Source organism: Sebastes umbrosus, chromosome 6, assembly GCF_015220745.1.
Source record: "Sebastes umbrosus isolate fSebUmb1 chromosome 6, fSebUmb1.pri, whole genome shotgun sequence".
NCBI classification, from domain to species: domain Eukaryota; kingdom Metazoa; phylum Chordata; class Actinopteri; order Perciformes; family Sebastidae; genus Sebastes; species Sebastes umbrosus.
The window spans coordinates 22,628,135-22,639,298 of NC_051274.1; the positions used below are offsets into that span (position 1 = coordinate 22,628,135).

At 40.2% G+C, this 11,164-nt stretch overlaps 1 protein-coding gene across 1 annotated transcript; it reads right to left on the reverse strand.

The window, feature by feature from the left end:
- Positions 1-1,240: 1,240 nt before the first annotated feature.
- On the reverse strand, positions 1,241-7,133 carry arf3a (ADP-ribosylation factor 3a). The gene is made up of 5 exons (XM_037772483.1): positions 7,026-7,133; positions 4,832-5,014; positions 4,632-4,742; positions 3,683-3,807; positions 1,241-3,588 (listed from the first exon to the last, which is right to left on the reverse strand). Exons 2-5 carry the CDS (start codon positions 4,977-4,979, stop codon positions 3,427-3,429), a joined length of 546 nt encoding a protein of 181 aa, XP_037628411.1. The 5' UTR covers positions 4,980-5,014; positions 7,026-7,133; the 3' UTR covers positions 1,241-3,426.
- Positions 7,134-11,164: the final 4,031 nt, after the last annotated feature.

Genomic DNA, 11,164 nt, shown 5'->3' on the forward strand with positions numbered 1-11,164 from the left:
GGCAGCAGTTAGGAAAGGCCAAAAGAGAAAGACGACAGAGATGCATGTCCTTCCCGCTTATCTGACCTGCTCTCTCCCAGCCCACGTCCACCAGAACATTTTCAATAATCAAGCCTGTGATATGTGCTGTTAATTAATCCGGCTTTAGTCTTATTTGGCAACTGGTACCATAAACATTTGCTGAGTTAAAATTAATCCTGCAGTCATAGAGTGGACCAGGGGCGATTGTAGGATCAGACCTTTAGGGGGGCTCAACCACTAATAAGATTGTGACGTGTACAATCAAGGGCGTAAGTTTGTTTCAACATTTGGGGGGGGGACAGATATTAAGCGGGGGGGGGGGGGGGGGGGGGGGGTCTGGGGGTTATCCCACAGGAAATTTTGAGCGTCAAAAACACTTAATTTCTTAAATTTTCTTACGAATTGGATCCACAAGAGTCTCAGCTTTACAGTGATACCTGATTCATGCAATTCCAAGACTGTTTAGGGACCCCAGTATGCATAATTATGCAAATACACCATTTTTAGAATAGGCAAAAATAACACATTTATACTGCATGCAGAAAAACTGCATGTTTTTTTGTTTTTTTTGCCAAAAACTGCATGTGATTATCATAAAGTGGGCATGTCTGTAAAGGGGAGACCCATAGAACCCATTTCCATTCACATATCTTGAGGTCAGAGGTCAAGGAACCCCTGTGGAAATGGCCATGCCAGTTTTCCCTAGCCAGAATTTAGCCTAACTTTGGAGCGTTATTTAGCCTCCTTCCTGACAAGCTAGTATGGCTGATACCAAAGCTTTTCTAGTTTCATAAGATCTTCACTCTAGCTTTAAGACTGACCCCGCTACAGCCTCATAATGACAGGGTTTGAAAATGATTTTCTAGGGGTGCTGAGATTAAATTTAGGTGTGCTTGAGCATATCTTCAAAGAGTCTAAAGTCACCACTGATGTGGACCAAGTTAATGAAATAATTAATTTAAAAACAATAGTTCAGCTTTTTTTTCAATGAGGGAGGAATGGAACATTTTGTGGAAAAACCATATGAGACATAAATTATTCCTTAAAGAGAGCGTTTTCTTTTTATATTAAAACCTATGTGGAGGGGATCATTAAATTGTTTGCTCAAAAGTGGGTAAAAAAAAACAGATAAATAATCACCATTTTATAAGATCTCTGCTGAGGAACTAAATCAAGTGTGTATTATAACAAGGGAAAAAATGAATAAGGCAAAGCAAGCTTGTGTTTTGGTCTTTTTTATTGATTGATCGACGTAGTGCCAGGAATCATTAAATCATTCAACACTTTTGCACCAGTTTGTGTTGTTTTTATTTCCTCCTCTTGATAATATTCCACTAAATTAAATAAATCCCTTTTCACTTTTTGAATAAACTTCATCTGTTGGAATGTTCTGCAAGTCTTTTCTACATTTTTCAAGTTAAAATCTGCCAAATAGTCATTGAATGAAAGGACGTTTAGCCACAACAGTACTGTGAGTGCATCAGTGTTACAGATCATAGGTGAGATACTTGAATGTTGGACATTTCCTACATACAAACCTGTTATCAAAGAGAAATAAAACACTGGCAATATAAGGCCACGAAAACAATGTTCACACCAAACTGAACGTAATAGAGGGCACGTCACACACACAAGCTGCTGTCAGTTATACACATTTGCCACCACACTGACCCTGAACCTATCTACAGGTGTATCAACAACACTTTTCAATTTGACCGCGAATACCATGGTTTGTTACATTAACATATATACAGTTGCGCCGACATAGAAAAGCATGCTTTTGCATATTAGAAGGTTGTTCAGTAAACTTTACACTAAATCCATAACATGTATCAGTACAGCATTGTTCCAACCAGCAGCAGTAATTTAGACTAACAAATATAGTCTGAGGAAACAGGCTATTATAATTCACTTTTATTACAGATCTTGTACAGTATTAACATGCCTTATGATGCAGTATTACTATCATCCTCTCTCCTATTTTGTTTTTTTCAAATTATGGGATTTGTGTGAACACTCAAGAAGACAAATGATCTAGTAAGCAAATTAAGAAAAACAACACTAAAAATCAACACCTGCCTTTTGGTCCAAAATAAATAAATACTCTATTCAAAAATACAAGAAAATAACTGACATTTGGTACAACAATAATGCATCTAGTTATTTTGTGCAACATAAAACACAAGAAACACATGTAATGTCACGCCAATTAGGGATGAATAAATCAGGATGACAAGCAATGTGAGTTCTTTTGACGGATATAGTGCAGCACACTTCAAAAAAGAAACATTCGAAAACCATGTAAGCTCTCTGATATTGCCAATCACATGCTCTGCTGCATCACTCTCCACAGGCCAATAAATAGCAGCGTTTTTTTTTTTTCTTCCCTAAGCCACAGAGCTGGTACAGTGTGCCTGTTTTGTCATCTGTATCAGTTCAGCTATCACACCTCGCTGACGCCAGACAAATTGTTTTAACCCTTACTGGGGTTAAGTCGACTAAGAACAAATCTTTATTTACAGCAGCGGCCTGCAGTAGTTCACAGCCCACGAGCCAGTACTGGGATATCTCCATGCAGATTGGGAAGCAGGTAATATACATTGATACCAGCTGCCTCAACAGTAAATGCACATTGCAATAAAGGGAGAGAAACCATGATGCATTTAGAAAATAAAACCAATAAACAAACGTACAAATAAATAAATAAATAAATGACAATTATATATAAATGGTTTAAGACTATCCAGTATGTCAAATAAATAAAATTAAAATAAACACATCTGCATAAAATCTAAAATAACTCAAGTTTTTTTGCACAAATTGAGCTCTAATACACATCATTTGGTGGTAAAACATAAGTATGGACAGAAAAATGACAACTTTACATTTATCTGAGCCTGTATACTGTTTTTAAACAATGTGATATGATAGTAGTAGTAGCCCCACTATACTATTATAACATTCTTTATCATTTACATTAAGTTTAAAGTATCGGACGGTTGCTCTGCCATGATGAGTCTATATATCATTACGTTTTCTGATCAAATTAAAAGGTGATGGAGGTCAAAGAGACTGCAAAGTAGGGGAAATACATATGCCTTTACAGTAACATTATACTATTACATCCCAATATTTATGTATTCAGCGTGTAGAATGTAAGTCATTTAGATCAACTTCAACACCATTGGTTTGTAAATATTTAAAAACGCTCACCGCAGATCCAAAAAAATTAAATTAATCAAAATAAAGAAATGAAACAAGTATTTTTAAGAGGGAGGAAGCCATTGAGAGTCACCCCCTGGGAGCTTTTCAGCACTGCCTCTCCATGTAAACACAATGGATCCACTATAACCACTACCTGGAGCTGGCACCCAGGCTCTTCCCCACGCTACTGACCGGACCCCTTCACTTTTTGTTCTTCAGCTGATTGGCCAGCCAGTCCAGGCCCTCGTAGAGACCGTCTCCACTAGTGGCGCAAGTGGCCTGAATGTACCAGTTGCGGTGGCGTAGGGAGTGCAGGCCCAGCTTGTCTGTGATTTCTGCGGCATTCATGGCATTGGGCAGATCCTGAACAAAATCACATCATGTGTGTCAATCAGGAGGCCTCAGTCGGTGCAGAAAGAATGGAATACAAAAGAAGGAGACACAAGGACGCCTATACCTGTTTGTTGGCAAAGACGAGGAGAACCGCATCCCGCAGCTCATCCTCAGCCAGCATCCTCATCAGTTCCTCCCGAGCTTCGTTCACCCGCTCACGGTCATTGCTGTCTACCACAAAGATCAAACCTGCAGGGAGAGGTTTGAGAAGTGTCTTTTTTAAGGGTTAAACAAAACAAAACCATCAGCTCCCATCATCCCGCTGTTAAAGGCAGGGTTGGTACAGATTTTACAAACATTTTCTGTCATATTTGTTGAAATTCTCATTACATCCCGACAGCAATCAATAAATCAAATGTAGTGTACTCTTGCTGGTTTCTCAAGATCGCCCACCCTGCCTTTAAACAATATGCTGACTAGGGCTGACCCGAATGCTTCGAAGCTTCAACCGTTGCCATGGTAATCGACCTCCAAATTAGTATTTGAATGCTTCATTTTTTTGTTTTTGATAAAAGTATGTAATAATAATGTATAAATCCCCAAATAGCCCATGAAATAAGGAATAATCCCACAACATTATTCATATTCAACATCAATTATTATTGTAATTATCAGACAGATATCGCTGTTTGTTGTGTGTAGAGGTACATGTGTGTACAGTAGTGCGGCAGGGGCACTGTCTAAGACACTGAAATGGGGGAGATGGAGACAGACAGACAGAAGAACATGTCAGCCTGCCAAGTTTTGAAGCTTCGAATACCTTATGAATATTTCTCATCAAAGCTTCGAAGCCCATCTTTGCCCGGGCTTTCAACATGACTAAGACGATAATCATTTGAAACAGAGGCTGAGGAGGCTGTTTGAAAATGACCTCATCTAAAACATTAGTCAGATATGCCCTCAGATGCAGTGTTTGCTGCAGGATCTGCCACAGGAATGAGCGGCCTTGTTCAGTCAAACATGGCTAACTAGTGCATCATCTAAAAAAGGGGCTGCTGGTCTGTCTGGCTCACCCTGGGTGTTCTGGAAGTAGTGCCTCCACAGGGGACGGATCTTGTCCTGGCCACCCACGTCCCACACGGTGAAGCTGATGTTCTTGTACTCCACCGTCTCTACGTTGAAACCTTAATGATAAAAACGGATCAAAATCAGTTACACAAGCGACAGGTGTTTTACCTAACGCTATCAGTAATGAGTTCTTTTCCTCACGCACCGATTGTGGGGATGGTGGTGACGATCTCCCCGAGCTTCAGCTTGTAGAGGATGGTGGTTTTCCCAGCTGCGTCCAGCCCCACCATGAGAATCCTCATCTCCTTCTTGCCTATCAGGCTCTTCAACAGGTTGCCAAAGATGTTCCCCATGATGACTGGTGGCTCTCACCTCAACTGCAACAGAACTGTTACACAGAAAACCACTTTATATAGCAGCGACATAGCAGCCAAAACAAACCACATATAGAAAATCAAATAAGCCACACAAAAAAAAAATCACGCGGTGAGACACAGTAGCTCTTCAAAAGCAACTCTCAACATTACCACCTCGTTAGGGCTCGAAGCCACCTCAGAGGAAAGCCAGTAAAAGCATACTTCACACCTCGGCAGGCGGCTGACCTGACTTACAGGCTGCTGCTTTACACTTTGACAGCTCACATGGGGAAACCGGCCGCCATACTGCATCTCTGTTATGTGGATCAGCTTTCATGTGGGTGCAGAGTAACCACCTTTTATGCTGGCAATTGAATAAATGGCCAGTGTAACAATCAATTTGTATTATATTAAATGATACATTACCTCAGGTTGTGAGAATGTATGGTGCACACAGCTTTAAGGTGAGAGGTAAATGTAAAATGTTAGAGCTTTCTGCACGCCTTTGTACACAGCTCATCTTTGGTTTAGCTACAAGAAAAGTAGTTTGCGAAGGCTCATAGTGGCTTACAATGATGCAATGAGGTTGTTGCTTTGGGTTCCCAGATGGCATAGTGCCAGTCAACTGTTTGTGTCCTCTGGTATTCCTACATGTGAGGCACTTTTAAGACATTTGATGTATCATTTTATATGTCGTTTGAATGAGTCAGAGAACAGCATCATAGAGGCTTTAACCAGCCCGAGCAGGAGCTGCACTCGGTACTCATCCAGGCTCAGAAAACACTGGCGAGATAGCCTATACATATGAATTGAATGATGAACAGCTGTGGTCTTATCTTGTATGTTTTTTTGTTTCTTTTTCTTTTCTTTTCTTTTTTTGCTATGGACCCTCCTGTGTGTCTGAAATAAAGTTTGAATTGAAATGAGGTCACAGAAAGCAACAAAACATTAACTGAATCAATATTATAGCAGGTTACTGACCTTGAGTACTGATTTTGTATCATGTATTTCAAAAGGTGATAGATTTATGTGTTTTTTACAGGTGGCAATATGTAAGAATTAGGAAGAAAACTCCCTCCGAGGTGTGGGTTTAACCCATTAACCATAAAAAAATAAAGTTTGAATTGAATTGAGGCTGTGAATTTCCTGTCTTGGTATGGCCCCTTTAACAGTCAACTTGTGCTATAACATATCCTACTTTGAGGGGCATTTATTTAAGGATATACCAAAATTAGCACCAAGAAAATGCCTTCACAGCTTACTATGAGGCTTTTGGGGGCATCCTCATTTTGCTCTGGAAAGCCTTTATTTTTAATCTTGTAACTATATGACTGAATTGCTACCATTCATATATACATTCTCACTGTACAATATCATTTTCCACTTGTGCAATTTTGTTAACAGTCTGTTTATTGTCAATACTGTATATACTGCTCCTATTTTTATACTTCCTTCTATTTAAATGGTTCATATTTTGTTACACTTTGTTTAGCTCTTTTATTTTACTGTGTTAGCTGATGCATCTTGTTTTTTGCACTATCCCCTTTGCTGCTGTACACTGCACATTTCCCCACTGCAGAACTAATAAAATGAATATCTTATCTTATATATATCAAATGAAAAAGCTAGCACGCTGCTAGCAGAGCCTGTTACAGCTGCAGCATCCATGCACATCTGTCATAACGCGAGAAGAAGATGCTGATGCTGCAGTCCAAAGCAGGGCAGGTGATGAATTTAAATGAGCCAAATTACGTATTTGAGGCGTAAAAAGATATATTATTCGATAGCAACGCCGACAATATTAGCTAATGTCTTCAGTGTGGAGATTTCGGGTCTAAATTGTGAGCTGTAATCTCTCCTCAATACAGTCACGACAAGAGGCAGCAGTCAGTCCGGCCTGATGTCGTCGATTAACGGCGGTTCATTTAACCCGAGAGGTGTCACAACAAGGCGTTAAAAACAGCCACACATAACACTGCAGTCACCTTTTATTACTTGTATATATCTCTGAGCATTTTTTCCAGCATCTCATTCAACACTTACCCGTCAAAGGCAGGCAGGCAGGCAGGCAGGCAGGCAGGCTACCAGCTGGATGCAGGCAGAGAGAGAGAGGACTGGATGATAGTATCGCGATGAGCAACGGTGGTGATGCTGTGAACTCTCGCGATAGTTTGGGCTGTCAAGGAGCACCTCTCACGTTTGCCATCCCTTGTTAAAAGCCTGGAGCACTGCTGGAGGGCAACTATTAATTATCTCTTTATAAAAACAAGAATAAGTATGTAACAACAGCATGCTTTGAGACTTAACCTAAAATGTATTTATTTATTTTTTAATCAAATAGTGTCCAAAACTAATAAACAAACGTATGAATAAATAAATGACAATTATATAAATGGTTTAAGACTATCCAGTATGTCAAATAAATAAAATCCAAATTAAAAGTATTAATTATCTCTTTATAAAAATAAGGATAAGTATGTAACAACAGCATGCTTTGAGACTTAACCTGTTTTTTTTTTTTAATTGATTTATTTATTTTTAAATCAAATAGTGTCCAAAACCAATAAACAAACGTACAAATAAATAAATAAATGACAATTATATAAATGGTTTAAGACTATCCAGTATGTCAAAAACAAAATAAACACATCTGCATAAAATATAAAAAAAACTCTTTGCACAAATTGAGCTCTAAAACACATAATTTGGTGGTAAAACATAAGTATGGCCAGAAAATGACAACTTTACATTTATCTGAGCCTGTATACTGTTTTTAAACAATGTGATATGATAGTAGTAGTAGCCCCACTATACTATTATAACATTCTTTATCATTTACATTAAGTTTAAAGTATCGGACTGTTGCTCCGTCATGATGAGTCTCGACGTTTACTGATCAGATTAAAAGGTGATGGAGGTCAAAGAGACTGCAAAGTAGTGGAAATATATATGCCTTTACAGTAACATTATACTATTACATCCCAATATTTATGTATTCAGCATGTAGAATGTAAGTCATTTAGATCAACTTCAACACCACTGGTTTGTAAATATTTAAAAACGCTCACCGCAGATTAAATTAATCAAAATAAAGAAATGAAACAAGTATTTTTAAGGGGGAGGAAGCCATTGAGAGTCACCCCCTGGGAGCTTTTCAGCCCTGCCTCTCCATGTAAACACAATGGATCCACTATAACCACTACCTGGAGCTGGCACCCAGGCTCTTCCTCACGCTACTGACCGGACCCCTTCACTTTTTGTTCTTCAGCTGATTGGCCAGCCAGTCCAGGCCCTCGTAGAGACCGTCTCCACTAGTGGTGCAAGTGGCCTGAATGTACCAGTTGCGGAAAACAAGAATAAGTATGTAACAACAGCATGCTTTGAGACTTAACCTGCTTTTTTAAAATGTATTTATTTATTTTTAAATCAAATAGTGTCCAGTTTTTAGTCACAAACAATATCCTTTTCTGACAAATAGACATTACATGTAAATGCTATTTGTTTGTTGTTACAGCAGGGAGACCAACTACACCAATATGAAATGTAACTGAGTGTCTGCAGGCAAACATGCTTAAATAATTAAAACAGGAATCATCTTAATGAATAAGTAAATGGCTGACTGTAATAGGATGCCAAGTGATACTTCCTGGCAGCAGCGTCACGGATAATGAGGTGACAGAAAGCAACGAAACATTGACTGAATCAATATTATAGGAGGTTACTGACCTTGAGTACTGATTTTGTATAATGTATTTCAAAAGGTGATAGATTTATGTGGTTTTACAGGTGGCAATGTGTAGGAATTAGGAAGAAGCCTCCCTCCGAGGTGTGGGTTTAACCCAGTAACCGTAAAAGAATAAAACCACAGGTGAATCAAAACATGTGTCCCCCTCTTCCTCTCTGTTGTGTGTCACTCAGTGGTCCAGTGATAGATGTGTTTATCAACTCAGTGGCGAAGGCAGAGGAATAAAGAGGGGAGCAGATGTTTGCAGCTGCAGACCAGATTACGGGGTGGAGTGGATGGTGGGGGAGCCTGCCGAGTTTGTGTGCGCGGGGAGTTTGGAGAGGGTTACAGGGGGGTTACAGCGGGCTCGGGTGGTGGCAGGAGAGGTGGGGTGGGGAGCTATGACTTAAAGGAGCCTTTCCCTCTGAAGTGTCTGCCAGCGTGCACCCCAGCAAACACAATCACAAGTCTCGTTGGTTCTGCTAGCTGAACTAATGAGGGCCTGCGCGTTGAGGGCAGGGGCTTTGATGTTCTGGGTAGCTGGCTCCTTGTGTTTTCTCTCCCGCTCTCCTTCTCTGCCTGTCCCACATCAAAAATGAAAGGGGAGTTGAGAAGCAGATGTTTTGAGGCATGTATTTATACAGAGTACACTTTATTCACCCCCTCCGTATCCCATTTGTCCTTTGCTTCTGCATCCCTGCTGTACGTACAGCGAGGATCTATCTCTCTATCTTTATATCCAACTAAACACACTAAATCGCCTTACTTTATACATATAATCATCCTGTCAATCAAAGTGGGTAACTTTTATCTCCTAACTTCCTCTCTCTGCAACCCTCTCTTTAATTTCAGCCTAGTCTGGTTGTCATTACTGGGGAGGGGGGGGCAGTCAATGTGTTGCTATGCATGTGTCTATGTCTGCAGCGATGAGGGGGGAGAATGGGGAAAAGAGAGAAAAAGAGCGCAGAGAGAGGGAGAGAAACCAATCCCAGGCTGTCCAACAACCTCTGTCTCACACATGGGAGAAACAGTGACAGGAAATTCCCTTTCGCAGCAGCTCCAGGGTGAAATGATAAAGGAATGAAGAAATGCAAAACAGAAATCCAGTCCCTTATCATTCCAGATGGGTCGCCGTCTCCCTTTTATTCCCTCACTAAATACCAAACAGACAGAACAGTAGATACAGCCACTGGCACTGCCATTCCTCAGGAGTTGAGGGATATTTACTGAAGTCCACACAAACAAGAGCTAATTGGCATTAAATCTCGGCTGAACATGGAGTTTGGATCATCTAGGAATGCTGCTATCATAAATTCAATCAGGTGTTGACATGAGAGTTTTGCTAAATCTGCAGTGTAACGACAATGGAAGTGCAAATCACTCAGGTCACCAGTTCTTTCTGACAGTTCATGTGTGCGCAGCAGCATCATGCATGTTTTTGATTGTGCGTCAGTGCCAATATTCATACATGTTTTTTTTGCATAAACACATGCATGTGTTTATGCGCCTGTGTTTATGTTTGTGTAGTCTGTCTCCCAGGTAACAGGGACACGGCGTCCCCACGTGGTTTAGCGAGTCCCTTCCTTGGCTATGAACTCTGGACAGATGATCCCCTCAGATGCTCGCACAGCAAAGACTGGTATAATCGCCCCCACTCTCTGCTCTCTTGATGCTTCTCTCCAGTAATAAAAGTCATACTTTAAGGAAACAATATCCTGCAGCCATAAAAAGTCCTTCTCTCAGCATGAAGTGGCCATAAAAAAAGGCTCTCACCTCCCAAATCTGTAGTGCGCAGAACCTGCCCCCCCTCCATTTACACAGCAACACACACACACTCAAACATATACACACACCAGTCAGCATCAGTTCAAGACTAAAGCAGGTCCATCTCTCACTTTGACATGTACTACATGTGGGAAGAATCTAAGGAGTGCTCGGACCGATGAAGTGGACAAAAGCAAACGCAGAATAACAAGAGCTCAGTCATGGTTTCGTAGGAGAAGTGACACACATCACATCACAGTTATATTCATGAAAACCGCTAGCAACCTCTCTCATTACTATTGTTACAATGGTGAAAATAAATCAGAATGATTAGTTGTTCAGCGTAAGGAATTGAAGGATTAGATTTGCCTCCAAAACTTTCCCATCTTGAGTTTTACAAGTACACAAGCTTTGATAAGCTTATGTGCTTTTTGTCCAAATATATCATTCCTTCAAAAACCACAAAAAAAACTGTCCTTTATCTTTTCTTCTTCTATTAGTTAAACCCTTGTCTAGGACGATTTTGTGACAAATATGTATTGTTGCTCAGTCTGCATGGGCAAAATATACAAATTGAGTAAATATCACTAGAGAGCCCAGTTAAATGTAAGATAAACTGCGATGAGACTTTGTTGTCTACTGGTTCACCATCTTGAGTCTGTCAGTAACTAGCACAAAAAAAGACAGGCTCCGA

Excerpts from the sequence above, each read along its gene's own strand:
- arf3a (XM_037772483.1), bottom strand. The coding sequence starts at position 4,979 with ATGGGGAACATCTTTGGCAACCTGTTGAAGAGCCTGATAGGCAAGAAG. Across the intron at positions 3,808-4,631 it reads CTACTTCCAGAACACCCAGG|GTTTGATCTTTGTGGTAGAC; the intron begins GTGAGCCAGACA and ends CTCTCCCTGCAG. Across the intron at positions 3,589-3,682 it reads TCGTCTTTGCCAACAAACAG|GATCTGCCCAATGCCATGAA; the intron begins GTATAGGCGTCC and ends GATTTTGTTCAG.